The sequence below is a fragment of the Lytechinus pictus genome, chromosome 1, assembly GCF_037042905.1.
Source record: "Lytechinus pictus isolate F3 Inbred chromosome 1, Lp3.0, whole genome shotgun sequence".
Classification (NCBI taxonomy): domain Eukaryota; kingdom Metazoa; phylum Echinodermata; class Echinoidea; order Temnopleuroida; family Toxopneustidae; genus Lytechinus; species Lytechinus pictus.
In genome coordinates, this window is record NC_087245.1 from 43,688,656 (window position 1) to 43,704,409 (window position 15,754).

The following is a 15,754-nucleotide window of genomic DNA, read 5'->3' on the forward strand; positions in this document are numbered from 1 at the left end:
TTTGTGTTTACTTAGTAGAAAATTCAATTCACACAAAGGTGTTCACTTGTACTTCCGGAGAGGGGAGGGAGTAGATTGTGGCTCATCATCACTGGTTATGCAGTCTTGAATCTTTATGAACTCCCTGCTCACATTCAAATTTGTGTCGAATTTGTGTATTTGTTTGTTTCATATTCTCACAAGCTCCAGTGTTGGTTTTGAACTGGATACTTCCCTACTGACTGGTTGCAACCAATGTATTTGCAGTGTACCTTTCAATGGATGAACATCTTTCCATAGCATCTTAAGAGTTTGCTTTCTGACAAATGAGGCTGTATCTAATTTTGTTACATTGTTCAGAGTTACCTGTGTAAATGAATCATTCACATTGTGACTATGACTGAACATAATGCTGTGAGCCAGCACCATCACTGAAGAAGTTGAGGTTGGAGAAAGTCAGATACTTTGAAGCAGTATCATCAATGAAGACAACGATCTCATGAATGCATAAGTTGCAATTTTATCATGTTCCAATCTGTCATGGCAAACAAGAATGAAGTTTTTTTTTAACAAACACAAATGATGCAGATTGTGATCCAAGTATGTTGCCAGAGCTGGCTGCATCTTCTTATCGGGCTTCTGTGGCGTACTGGCAATTCTCAAAAATATCTACCAGAAAGAGAGCTGAACTTTTATAATTCATCAACTTCAATTTTAGCTTGAATGACATGCAGATTTAATGAATTAATGAGTTAATAGTATATATAACATTCTAACATTCAGCTATCCTCAAGCAATTGAAACTGACCATAAGTCTGTTACACTGAACCCAATATTTCATTTTTGTGAATGCTGCCTCTCGTCATATATAGGGGAAGGCGGGGTAAGTTGAGCATAGGGGCAAGTTGAGCCACCGCCCCCAGGCCAATAATGAATTAGTTAGACATTATGGTGGTGTCATGTATTGATGACCCATTACATAACCCTTAACCCCACCACATTGTTTTCAACTTTGAAACAAAAAGTACTTTTTTAGAGGGAAAAATACAAATTTCAGCCAAAAAAGTAAAAAAGGGTGTGAAAAAGATAAGTGTTTTTTACACACACACTTCTTTACATATAATAAAGCATATGAACAACATTGTCAGTCCAGGTATGGATCTTCATTCTTGTCACAGTTTTTTACATGATGGATACATAAGAAATGTGTGGATGCGAAATTATCGCATTAAGTTCGGACTGGGGTAAGTTGAGCCAGCAAACATGGGGCAAGTTGGGCCATGGTAATTCTTATGGTAATGTAAATGAAAACACAATCAAACCTTAAAAAGCCATCGATATGCAGGCAGAAAAGAGCAAATTCACATGACAGTTCTTTTACTTTTAGAGAATGTAAGTATTTTTAGAGAATTAGCAATTGAAAAGACTTTAAATAAAAAATTGACATGCTGGTTCTTCCCGCATACATTTTGTACATAGTTTTTGTGGCTCAACTAACCCTCGAAGGTGGCACAACTTACCCCACAGATGGGGCAAGTTGTGCCACTTGACATCGTTTTTATTCAAAGGTCACAACGACTTTCAGGGTGGGGGTAGAAAGTTGAATATAGGTGAAAAAGATTTCCCAATAATCATATTTAAAGGCAAGGTACTTATTTCTACAATATTATTAGTCATATCAATTCTATCATGCAAAATGCAAAAAGTGTCACAACTTACCCCGCCTTCCCCTAAGGTGTCATGCCCATTATGCAAAGTGTCATGTACTACGCCATTTTTATGACAGTGAGAAGTGGTAAATGGTAGGGGTTTAAATCTAACACATAATCGGAATTTGCAATAACTTCAGACAAATTTTCTGCTAGCTATGAAAACTTTTAAGTGAAAAAATAACGGACATAACACTGATAATGTTAAAGAAATCACACAAATCTGAAGATAGATTTCTCTAAAATTGATGAATGGCCCCATTTTTATTTTTTGCAATTCACTATTCTACTTTTTAAGTGATGGAAAAATGCAAATTTTCATCAATATTGCAATTTACCTACTGGAAAATCAAACTTTATAGATTACTTTTTAACTCTTTGCCCGCCACGGACAGAATCACTCCTGCGCCACATTAATTTCAAGATGCAATCTTAAGAGGGGATTTTCATAGACTATGCTAATTAAGCTCACAATAGCTTTTGATTGGTTTATTGTAAAGAAAAGCTTTGTGTGTATACTGTACAATGCGACACATATGTCACTACTGTGTATGTGTGCATAAACAATAGACTTAAATACACTCTGTGTGCATTGTAAATGATGCGAAGTTGGCAGCCCCCCCCCCCCCCCCCCTGTATGTGACTCTAGTTAAAAAAAGAGTTCAGAAAATTTGACTGCTTAATTGAAATCTGAAACTTTATTTTTTCACTAGAGTGAACATTTTCCTTGGAATTGCCCATGTACATATCCACATTCATTTAAAGATGAAAACGGGTCACAATTATCAATCTTTCCAATGCCAAAACTGAGCAACTTTACTGAATGATTACCTGGGTGTATGGTCTGCACTGGGGTAGACCCTGGGGCCGTTTGATTCCTAGAATTGGTTGACATGGTGGTATTAGAAGAGGGGGAGGATGTAGTAGTGGAACCAAGACTGGAATGCACATAGGCTGGCCAGGGAAAGCTGGGAGACTTGGGCTCCGAGGGTAACTTTTCCCTCCACTGCTTCCCATGTTTATCCTTCAAAATTGGTAACATCCTGTGAGTTGAAGATAAACATGGAAGTTAAAGGTCAAGTCCACCTCAGATACATGTTGATATGAATCAACAGAGAAAAAACAGACAAGCATAATGCAGAAAATTTCATCAAAATCGGATGTAAAATAAGAAAGTTATTACAGTTTAAAGTTTCGCTTATTTTTCAAAAAAATAGTTATATGAACAATATAGTCACATGCAAATGAGAGAATCTATGATGTCCCTCACTCACTATTTACTTTGTTTTTTATTGTTTGAATTAAATAATATTTCATATTTTACAGATTTGACAATTAGGACCAACTTGACTGAACCCTAAAATGTTAATCAATGGTCATTCCACATGTTCAGGAAGAAATAAAACTTCGTTTCACAGAACACTGAGGAGAAAATAAGAATATTTCATATGATAAAATACAAAAGAAAGAGTGAGTGAGTGATGTCATCAGTTCCCTCATTTGCATACCGACCAGGACATGCATATAACTGTTTTGTGAAACTTTAAAATGTCATAACTTTCTTATTGTACATCTGATTTTGATGTGTTATGCTTGTTGGATTTTTCTCTCATTATCCAAATCAACTTTTTGTTGGGGTGGACTTGTCCTTTAACTTCATTCAAGTCAGAATAAAGTCGAGGCACGAAGGGAAATGAATGATAAATAATGTGTGTCAAACATTAATTAGAGGGGAATTGACATACTTGCGAGGAAATAACAAATGGAAAATGCTGAGCATTGTTTGGGCCCCACCTTACACAGAGCTATGATCAATTCAACTATAGAATCCATCAATGTCATCATTCTTTGTATACATAGGAAATGTACAATATGTCTCTTTCAAAAAAGCAAACCAAAATGATGTGTCAAGACAATGACGCATTAACTGAAAGAATATCAGGAGGTTGATATTTATTTTAAATACAGAATTTACATTTTAGCAATTTTTCAACCTGTCAACATCAAGTAAAAACATACCATTTGGTGGAATTCAGAGAATTGTTTGGATAATGTCTTTGATTGCTGACTAGCTAAAATAATGATACTCCCCTCCCATCCCCCCCCCCCAATGATAATAATAGACCTTTCACCTTCGTCAGTGACCTGAAATTTAATGATCTCTTTGCTAATATTATGATTATAATATAAATTTTATGCAATAGACACTTATACTTTCAATATTACCTTGAAAATTTAGTCATAACTTCATTTATGTTGATACCACATCATGGTCGAGGTTCATTGACGCTAAATGACCTTTGCCTTTGGTCATGAGACCTGAAACTCAGGTCTCATGTGATACTTGATTAGCCTAATGTCAAAGATTCATGAAATAGATCCATAGATCAAAACAAGATCGTTTCATAAAGTAAAATTTGGTTAAGATATCACTGTTGACGATATCGCTGATGTAGAAAAAGTGGCACCTATATCTTGCATCTGATATGTGCTATGCAGGCATGACACAAAAAAATATAGTTTTGTACATCCAATTTGAATTTTAACTCCGAGAAAAAAGTAGTTTTCTACATCCAGATTGAATTATAACTCTGAGAAAATTTCATACCTGCTAGCTCCATTTTGAGCATTGGTATTGTACATGTCAAAGTTCATCGCCGTCTTGAAATCCACATAGGCATAGTCATATCTGTTCATGGACGAAAGTAACTTGGATATTGGTACATGTATTCTGTATTCTTAAAATTTCAACAAGGTAATTTTAAAAATATAACATTACACTACAGAAAAATAATTAATTACCATGTCAATTTGAGTTTGAAGGTAGATGTCATATATAATAACTGTTATCTACTTTAACTCCATACTTTTAATATGCTGCAATTACATTAACCCTTTAATGACAATGATAAAGACAAGTTATATAAACAGCATTTTAGAGATATATCCTGAGAAATGTACACATTCAAAAAGTAAATGAACAAGAATTCCTTGAGCATTTGTTTTGTTTATGCTAAATGTTTATTTTCACTACAATGTAACTTTCAATATATAGATGTTTATGTTTAGCATTGGAGAAGAGTATTAAACAGCGAACAATGAGGTGGCTTTCCAAGCTACATTTATGTGCTGTCCTTTCCAAGGAGAATTTTACAGAAACTGTAAATAATAACCTCTAATGCCCAAACACATAGCTTACATCAATGTAGTCTAATGAAAGTAATGAAAAGCCAAAGACTCACTTTTCAATCGTTTCATATGCCTGGGCCCTCTTCAAGTATGTCTTCACATTGTTTGGGTTAAGATCCAGAGCTGAAGTGCAGTCCTCAATACAGGCTTTGGGGTTGCCAGATCTATGATGACATGATGCCCTGTTGCTGTACAATGTAGACAATCCCATGGAGTGAACATCCTTATCTGTTGAACAATTCAAATATAAAGTATAAATGGTATAATAATAACCTGAGTATGTACTGAAACCTGGGCCCCATCTTACAAAGAGTTACGATTGATCCAATCAATCGTAACACTATGGAAATCCATCAATGTCATAATTTCTTCTACCAAAAATTTGCACAATGTCCTTTGTATGCAAAGAGTAGCACAGTGAATTTTCAAGAAAACAATGAATGCATGAATATACATCATAGCTACAAAATATCTTGAACAAACATGCATAATAGATGTTGACGTTGCTGGCCGTCCATAGTTGCGATTGATCGGATCAATCGTAACTCTTTGTAAGACAGAGCCCAGATATGCATCGTTCTCATAGGCTGCCAATGTCGGGCCTGCTGGCATCAGATGTTCAAACTTTTAGCACACTCATTTTATACTTATGACACATTATATTATACCAAAAAACTACTAGGCAAAGCGAATCAAGGGTCCTTGGGAGTACAGCACTAGGCAAACTCTCTGGGATTCTGCTTTCTACTCATGTACCATATAGGTAATCTTGATATGGTACGGTACTAAAAAAAAATGCATATGACAAATGACAAGTAGAGTAGGCCTGGGACGAAGGTCAATTGTACCATTCGATTATTTCCTGAAAATACAATTGAATCATTCGATTGTTCGTCATGAATCACCTCTCAAAATTGCAATTTTTATCATTTGAACCTATAACTGGGTCTATTTTGGGAGACTATTCGACATCTGGAATTAGGTGATGGCGCATGTTGGAATGTTATTTTGATTGTGTGAGTGGGGGAGGGCTGGGGCTAATGGAGATTGCATTGTTTGGAAACATGAAAAGAATTCCTGTTCCCACAGCTATCTTTCTCTCTCTCTCTCTCTCTCTCACACACACACACAGAGGTGGGGAGGGGTCAATTTGTTTTGAAGTCACATCCTTTCCCATTACCTTTCCATAATGGGAACGCACATGGCTTCTTCTCAGTGTCTCCCAAACTTTCATTGGCCATCGAATGTCAAATCACACTTCGGCTCAAGTCAGCTATTTGTGTGTGTACAGACATGCAACCGTAGAGTTATATATACCTATGCATACAACATACATTGTGTATCGAGGGCAAGGCTGGGTGGGATTAAGATTTTGGGACCTCTTTCAGGTTGGTGTTTAACTGTGAATGTGTTACAATCATTGTTCATTTTTGACAAATTACATCTGTTACATTTTTTAACCGGTATCAAGTATTTAAAAACAATTATCATTGTTATCTTGTTATTTTGTTACTATTACTTGAGTATTCCAGTTATCCCAAGTGTCTAATCAATATCTGCCGACCATTTGAACAGTGTAAATTTTGCTAATTGATTAGCGATCGGCGGCAAGCCATTCGATCAATCGATGTTTACTCCCAGGCCTAAAGAAGAGTGCCTCTGGCAGTTTCGCCTGCATTACGGGATTCAATATACATGTAGCAGCAGTGCTGACTTTGAAAATGACTATGAAATAATTATTCACAAAAAACACCATTCATATGATATGCTACTACGTTCATTAACCCTAAATTACAGGATTACCCCTAAGTCCACATTTAATTAACTATATCCATAAACTTTCAAAGTTGTGATGGCAATTCAACAATTACCTCCTACATAGCCAAAGTTCATTGATCCTAAATGAACTTTGAACTTGGTCATGTGACCTGAAACTTGAACAGTATGTTCAGTGATACTCGATTACTCTTATGTCCAATTTTAATGAACTAGCTCCATAAAATTTCAAAGTTACGATGGAAATTAAACAAATACCCCCCACATGGCCGAAGTTCATTGACTCTAAATGACCTTTTACATGTACCTCTTTTCAAGTCCGATACTACCATCCGTAAACAGCTAGTGTGCCCCACAGACCCCGGGCTGCCTGGCAGACTCGATGGCATTGTCTACAAGATCCCATGCGGGACTTGTGACAAGGGAAACAGACAGACACATTAGTGATAGAATGCTAGAACATCACAGAGATGTCAAGCATAGGTGCATAGATAGTTCGGAAGTCACAGAGCATGCTTGGAATGCAGATCAACCTCCAATTGGGACGAGGTAAGCTGCAAAGCACAGTATAAGCACTGGTACACTGGAACACAAATTCACTTACATCCCAATAATATCAACAGGGATAGCGGCATTGACTTCCCCGAGGAATGGATTCCGAGCATCCGCTGGCATGCGCCCCCCCCCCCCCAGAACCACCCATTGCTCACCGGTCGACCGCCCTCCAACATCCGCATCTAAGCACATTAGTACTTGTGCAGCAACCACATATGACTCCTTGACATCCGCAATTCACCCGCTTTCCACGCCACCGCCAGCTGACGGGTTTTTCCCAACGTCCGCAAGCCGCCCAGTGATCGCTCCATCCGCGGATTCTGATTGGTCGGATGCACTGACCATTCACAGCGCGGCGGTTCCGGCACCCTCGGCACACAGCTTACGCTATAAAAGGTGCACGCAGCGACAATTGTCCACATTAACTGGGCGTTGTGGCGTGCGCCTGTAATCCAAGCTGTGGGGAAGTTACAAATTGATGCAGAGGATCGAGGTTCGAGCCCTGGTCACGTCTTTCGGATGGTGACGTTAAAGGTCGGTCCCAGACGTAAATAATCATATCTGATTGATACACGTCTGACAAAACTCAAATACACACACACATTGTCCACATTGCCTAACGAAGTCTAGCAGTTGCAGTCGAAACGTTGCAATAACAGTTTGCCACATCGTTGAGACCAAAGATCAACTTCTATAGCGATTGTCTACTACCACGATGGTCAACATATTCCGTATTATATCCCTTACTGAAAATTTGTTGCTATTCGATTGGTCGAGAGCCCTTCCCGTGACTAATCACAATTTCACCAGAAAATTGAAATTCAGAGATCAAAATAGTTCGTGACGTCAGAGTAGAATAGTTTTTTTTTACTATTTTGCGTCCGACTGAAAACCGAGCAATCACTCGGGCACAGCCCACGACGGACTGCCTCCACCAGGCAAGTCTAGTGATGCAACCGCGCAGACATTTTATCAGGGGACCGCTGAGCGCAGCGCAATCAACACAGGTAAAATGCAATGCGAGCTGAATCACAAACTCTCCGATAAATAACTGTCAATGTGAAATCGCGTCTTGCTTGTTTGCAATGGATCTGTATGCTGAAAATAAAATTAATGATGACCATCATTCGATCATCGAATGATTCAGGCTGTTTGATTTTAGTTCAGCAGGGTTAGTTCACAACCTTCTCAACCTGAAAGTGGAATTATTAACGTTAGAAGATCGATCTCACTAGTACAGCCGCACCGCGCAATACCAAACTACCCGGAGTGATGCTTGGCAGCCGACGGTAGCCGCGCGCAGTTTATTCAGGAACCGGCTAGCATAGAGTGATAAGCCAATTTTGCTTAAATTAGAGCTAAGCCGATCTAGATTTTGTCCAGATCATGGAGATGGGCCAATTAGGACTAGAATACCAATATTTTTCGTTCAAACTTTAATTATGGAAGGGATATAAAACTAATATACCGGATGTTTCATTTGAAAGTGTAGTGGAAATATTTTATCCTCGGTTGGTCCAGCGCCCCTCGGGAAAAATAGTAATTGCCAACCAACCTCGGACAAAAACATTTCCACTATACTTTCTCAAACCCGGTATATTTGTATACTATACTGAAGCTTTTCCACATGCACTAATCAGAGTAAAATCACATGAATGAACTAGTGCTGTTATCAGTAAGAAAATTCTCTGTAGATATATCACTAAAAATATCTTACCGATATCAATAACTATCGATAAATGTACATAGGCCTAATCAGTACGCATTTTTATGCATTATAACGATGTCACAATACTCACGTTGGTCAAAGTTTGTATCTGCCACTGTACGAAGAACACTTTAAAATCTGCATTCATCGATGTAAAAATTACATAACATCTTTTAACAAACATATTTAGCATAAATAAATCCTCACCTTTCATGTTATTGGCATTATTTTAGGGTTGGATGGAGTTTTATCAATAATTTTGGTGCTTTTTGGACATCGTTCTGAGCAGTCAACGACTTACGCCTATCTGCCATTCTTATATTGTGCTGTACATCTTCGTACGTAGAGGGCAGCAACACAAGGCCGTGAGCTGCCTTATGGCCTTCTACGTTATTGAGCTTGCGCTTGTGAATGTTTTTGATACAATCAAATGGAGTCGAGTGCAGTCACGATGTTTGGATTGTCATGATTATAGCGAAGTGAGATTGTGTTTTGTGGCTAGTAAGTATTCATATTTTGTTGAGATTTTTGAGTAATTTCTGTTGCTGTTCTGTGCATTTTGAGGAAGAATAGGTTTTCTGTGATTTTTCCGTCTGAAAAGCCACTTTTAAAAGGCCTTTTCTATGAATTCCGTCCCCTTTCCGCTATCGCCAAAAAAATCACTGTCATGTCCCAACATAATAGCGGGTATTATCAACAACGAGAGAAAGGTTATCGATATAATTAAGTGGCAAAAAAAAAGCGATTATCGACAAGACTAGCGATAAAGACGTTATCAATAACAGCACTAGAACAGAATACTAGAACAAAACAATATGATAGAACTAAAAAGGAGAAAAAGTTACGTTTTGTTCTAGCATTCTGTTCATTCATGCAATTTTACGATGATGAGTGATTGTCGAAAAGCTTCAGTTTGCCTGTTTTTAATGCTATTTTCCAATACGTAAAAACAACTTCTAACACTTGCTCTAATACTGAGGTCAATCAAAATGCGCATAACAGAAGTTTCAGTATAAACTACAAGATAGATTTAATGTTGATCTAATGCTAACCTTTACAGAGTGTCTTGATTGCTTTGCTGTAGCGGTCATTAGCTTCTGTATACTGCCCCTGCTTGAAGAAGTCATTGCCAGCATCCTTGAGGGAAACCACCATCTGTGGAAGGGGCGGGGCAGGCTCGGGTGGAGTGGGCGAAGGTTCACTTTGATTCGCGGCAATTGGAACTTGGGATGTATTGTTCAGCAATTGAGAACTAGATGATACCGGTGGCTTGGAATTGCTTGAACTGCCCCCATCTATCTCACTGCTGCCACTTTCCACTGGACACTGCTTGCCATTATCCGAACCCTTCTCCTCTGGAGTCTTCTTGGAAACATTCACCTCTTTCTCTCCAGCATCCTCGTCCTCTACCTCCTGAATGACTAGTCTCCTGCCTCCAGACTTGGCCTTGGTTTCACCAGATGAGAGCTGCTGCTGTCCGGATATACTGCTCGTAGATCCTTTTTTCTTCAGCTCATCCTCAATCTGTGTCTTCTCCTTCTCCATCTTGGCTACGACATCATTTACCATATCCTATAAAAGATTTTCAATTGAAAAACACGCAGCATGAAATCATATTATTTTCATTATTCCTGTTCGGGCACTTGTTATCGTCACCAAATTTAATTCTTCATTTTTAAAACCTCTCATTGAAGAGGCAAAGATTATGCTAAACATGGTAACATGTTTTCTGTACACAGGTCATTGTATCACATTTTCCCACAAAACCCCATACCTAAAAAAAAATGGGAAATTCAGGAGTGAAAAACATGGCTAACATAAAGCTGCATCCAAATAAATGAAAGCTTTAATGCCCTTCTTCTTGGCCTTGGATAACTTGTGTGCCCTTTTTAGTTTTACCCCATATGTACTGTAGTACAAAAATGTATCCATGTACAAAAGTGGTCCAAGACTAGTAATATTGAAATCAATAGGCCTAAGAGTAGTTGTTTGAAACACAATTTTTGACAAATCTTCAATGGATAAATCAATTAGATATTAAAAAGAAAGAAAAAAAAGAGAGACAAGGGGCCTATTTAAATTAAAGAGTTGCAACTTTGGTAACTCTGCCATCATTGTAACTACCATGGAAACTTTTACTGCTATTGGATAATGAGCACTGCTTCCAAGGTGCCATAATGGCACAGTTACCATAGTTGTATGGCAGTGAGTCCAAACTTCGTGTAGGTCCATACTAAAAAACTAGCCAATATCCTTAAAATCTGATATCATCAACGTGAAAAGCGACCCAAAATTACCCTTTGGAGTAAGTTTCTTTAGGATGAGTTCAGTATTCATGAAAATATTGACAAAGATCAGCAAATTTGTCACCGTTCATTCCGAAAAAATCTGATATTTTCAATATGCATCACGATATCATCATTTTGCAAGCAGATATCATCAAAACTGTGAGTTCAATGTGGTACTGAATGATTCTATAGCATTTTGTTGTCAATCTGATCAATATAAATATCTCTCCTTTTAAACTTGGGTTTTTGTTTAAATCTACACAACTTTGGTCTGCTAAAGTTAGGTCACACTTTTTCAGAAAGGTTTTCCAGCACAGCGCGCATTCGTCGATCGGAACAGAATTTTGAGATCGCAATACCGGCGAAACCCCTTGACCTACTTCACATTTTCGTCAATGATTTTATAGTTTACTATCTTGCCGCCAATGTGGTAACTATTTCTTGAATTGGTTTTGTATAAATTGTGAATATTTTGTGAACATATTTAAGCCTGATGAATATTTTTGAATAGTCCGCGAAGTTTGGACACCCCATCATACATGTAAGTCTCATGGTACCAGGGTCCCATTTCAAACAATAACAAATTCAAAATTTGTATAACAAATTTTTTATCAGCCAATCAGTAGTAGACTTTATCTATTATTTCAAATTTGCTATTTATAACACGTTATGTGGAGCAGGCCCAGATCCTGTTACTCTTGCAATGATAAGATGATCGGCTACTAACCAGAGCTTGTTTGTTGTTTTGTTCTACTTGAAGGACAGCCTGAAGATCTTGAAGAGCAAGTTCGTAATTCTTCAGAGATTTCCTAGCTGTTCCCCTCCGCAGTAAAGCTGCAAAATGATGGAAAAATGCAGGAATCAATAAATACATACTCCATTATATAAAGATTATCGCATGTGCATACAGTAGAATTTGATTAACTAGAGGACCAACTTCTGCCAGAAATGATCCCATTACATGAAAGTAATATTATAACAATGATTGATTCTATGAGGTAACAAGTGGTGTGCCCTTGATGGTATGGCCTGCATGATGCAATTCAAATGAGCAGCAACTACAACAATGACAATCGACACCAAGCAACTGTGACATTTGACACCAAGAAAGTTTACTTAAAATAATCCATTATTTATTGTTCGAAATAGACATGAAATGAAATACTGTACCCCGAAAATTTGCTTTGCCCAATTGATCGTGGGCCTGGCAGCCGCTGTGCAGCGCCAGATCGATGAGGCTCTATCCCTTTGATCGTTGAACGCCAAACAGGGCGCCAAAAACTTTATTTTACATAAAGCCTACATTATTCAAAAGGTTGATCAAATTCCTATATTATACTTATATTTAAAAATAAATAACCTTAGTCAAAGATTGAAACAAGATTATTGAAATGATTGGAGCTCAATTTTATGGCCCAAATATTGCAAATATTCATTTTGACTGATATAATCTCTTGCAATGAAAAATTTATTTAAAAAAAAATTTATAAAAAATATAATAAACCTGTACAATGTTTATCTTAAAAAATTTATCAACCTGAAATAACAACTCACTTTCACCTACTGATATAAATTGTACTCATAAGATAGGTGGTACTTGATAAATATAAATGCCAAAGCTCAATGTTAAAGTAACATGTAGCTTTAAGTCATCTTATACATGTAATTAAGGGTAAAAATGTTGATGTTGATACCACAACACAACGCAGTCTGTTTACCTTGAGTGACCTTTGACCTTGATTTTGTGATCTGAAATCCAGTTCAAATGATCAGTTTTACTTGATAATCCTACATGTAGCTTCATGAAACATGACCTTATTCCATCAAATGATATGATTACATGTGTACAGCTAGCCTATAATCTAGGCGGAAGCTGCAGTTATTGTCTTTGCTGTTATGCTGAACGCAAGAGATACGTCTGATCTGGCGAGACTACGCATTTGTGGCTGCGAATGCGTAGTCTCGCCAGATCAGACGTATCTCTTGCGTTCAGCATAACAGCAAAGACAATAACTGCAGCCTCCGCCTAGATTATAGGCTAATGTACATGTACAGCATGTTTTAAAAAGTAACCCTTGGTTCAGACTAATGCGTTAATGCTGTTGCTGTGGAAAGAGGCAGAAATGAATCATTATAATATCTCCAACAAAATTTATAAAATATTGATAATACCACCAACCACGCATGAAAAAAAAACCAAAATGACGTGACAAAAGAGAATTCAAAGGAAGAAAAATGAAAATGCAATCGATCATTTTAGTGCAAATGGTAATGCAAATTGTGGTAATTCTAAAAAATCAAATTTGACAATTAAAAACACGGTAAACTCACCAACACTTATACATGTATCTGCAACACGATTAACAGACCATCATACCACAAAATAATTGTTATGGAGATCAGTGAAGCCCCAGAGGAGGCTGTTTGCAAAAATCCTCACACGCATTGTTTACAAACTGTGTAATCTGTGTCTGTGAACTAGTGTTGTTGAATGCTATTGCACAATCAATATGCCTGGGATTCCCCATGATAAGGGGAATTCCCAAGTGATAATGGGCCATACCATTGTGTGTTCAAACTTAACTGCTTAACAATGCATGTTTAAATACACATAAAATGTAAACATTATGCCGTTCATGTGGGAAGTGTGTATGATTTCTATGAGGCAATGAATCAATACCTTGAGACAATACAAAATAAGAGAATATTTTCCAGCTACAATTCAAGTCTGACAGTCTTTTAGCATGAACAGGTTTACCATAGGCCTGGGTGTGTACGTGTATGTATGAGTGTGTATGGGATCGGGATGCCCATACAATAAAGATGACAACTATTACCAGTAATCCAAAGAAGTTTACAATCTTAGGAGTTCCAAAAAACTCTCAATAAATTTCATTGGTATCATTCAATCTATTATTCCAAGGAAAGGAAAGATTGATTTCGGTGGAATGTATTTAGAGTTTGAATTCAAACAGAAGGCTCATTTGAGAAAGAATATTGGTCCATATAGCTGTATGGAACAAAAGTGAAAGAAGTGGCATGCTCTAATAACCGCAAAGACTGCAAGACCCCAAAAGATCTCGGCTGTTGACCACATCTTTGCAACAATAATCTGCATGCATGTTGTAGGGGTGGTGTGAATATTATTACAGTTAATGGCATATGAAAAAAAAAAAGATGCCCAAAACCAAAACAAGTAGAGCACATCTTGCAGTCTTGCCTGCATTACACAATTCAATATCATGACGCGAAATCGTCGTAGAAAACAAACCCCGATTACGAACCATGGAAAATCACATCACCCCGGGCCAGTATCTAAACATGTGTTTCTTGACCTCGATGGGTCCGAAAAAACTAAACCACAATTACATACACAGCGCGCCGATTCAAGCAAACTCGCTCGCCATCACAAGCAGTTATTTCTGTTTCTCTTTAATAGTTCCCTTATTTCGGGGCCGATTTTCTTTGTTCGAAACTGAAAACAGAATAACATTGGATTTCAAAATATAATATGCCTTTGAAAAATGGATTAAATATCAAATAAAAAAATTTAATTGCAAAAGGCCTACTACAGGCAGAGCTGCTCTTTTGTAATATCAGCTGTTGTTTACGGTCTACCCTCGGCTTGCCTGATAAGAGGGATTATCGGCGATACAGGGTTGAGAGCACTTGGCATACGCAGCGTGACGATTCAATCAAACACTGGGGCCCACCAGCGCATGCAATCATTTTTATTCACTTTAACAGTTTTCATTTTTCGGGGCTGATTTTCTTCGTTCGAAATTGAAAACAAATTAACATTGAATTTAAAAATAAAATATGCCTTTGAAAACTTGATTAAATGTCAAATATAATAATTTAATTGTGAAAGGCCTACTACAGGCAGAGCTGCTCTTATGTAATATCACAGCTGTTGTGGTCGAACCCTCGTGTACACGGTCATGGAATTCAGTACACGTGCACTAACTTGACCGTGCATGTACACGTGTACCCAAAACGGGCCTACTTTACACAAGACTGGTGACACTTTCTTGCGCTAAGTGATGCATCCTTACGTGATTTAAGACTTAAGAACATGTTTCAGTCATGCGTTAAGTCTTGCATAACTTTATGAACAGCATTATAAAAAACACCCACCTTGTAAGTAACTTATGAATGAAGAATGGCTTTGTTACCTTTGATGTTGGTAGGCTCTAGCTGAAGCACCTTGGCAGAGTCCTCTATTGCTCCATCAAACTCCCCAACCTTGATTCCTTTGAACATAGGAAATACCATAGTCATGAACAGAGTTAAAGCGGCAGTAGGTGATAAGTCATTGGGGAAAAGTAGACATATATAAAACTTGCCTGGCTTGGGAAAAGAAATCATGCTTTAATATACCTCGGGTGATGGTTCATGTAGGCTCCACTACACTTCATTACTGCTACACTGCGCTACACCAACCTGAACCATCAGAGTACATAACTCGCTCTGATACTCCGAGTGACAAAGGTGTCACTTTATGTGGGAAAAATATAAAATTCATGCAACAAAATGATCTTACAATTCAT

The 15,754-nt window shown here is 37.6% G+C and overlaps 1 protein-coding gene across 2 annotated transcripts in view; it reads right to left on the reverse strand.

Annotated features, from left to right (window-relative positions):
* The window catches only part of LOC129267811 (sperm-associated antigen 1-like), a 38,701-nt gene that overhangs the window by 18,105 nt on the left and 4,842 nt on the right, over positions 1-15,754 (reverse strand). Inside the window, exons 4-9 of one of the 2 annotated variants that reach the window (XM_064103774.1) lie at positions 15,380-15,457; positions 11,932-12,038; positions 9,969-10,488; positions 4,931-5,105; positions 4,297-4,377; positions 2,520-2,731 (exon numbers count right to left, since the gene is read on the reverse strand). In XM_064103774.1, coding sequence (XP_063959844.1) covers positions 2,520-2,731; positions 4,297-4,377; positions 4,931-5,105; positions 9,969-10,488; positions 11,932-12,038; positions 15,380-15,457 — 1,173 coding nt within the window. Of the gene's footprint in view, positions 1-2,519; positions 2,732-4,296; positions 4,378-4,930; positions 5,106-9,968; positions 10,489-11,931; positions 12,039-13,535; positions 13,688-15,379; positions 15,458-15,754 lie in introns of those variants that run through there. The other variant, XM_064103780.1, reaches the window with a different exon arrangement.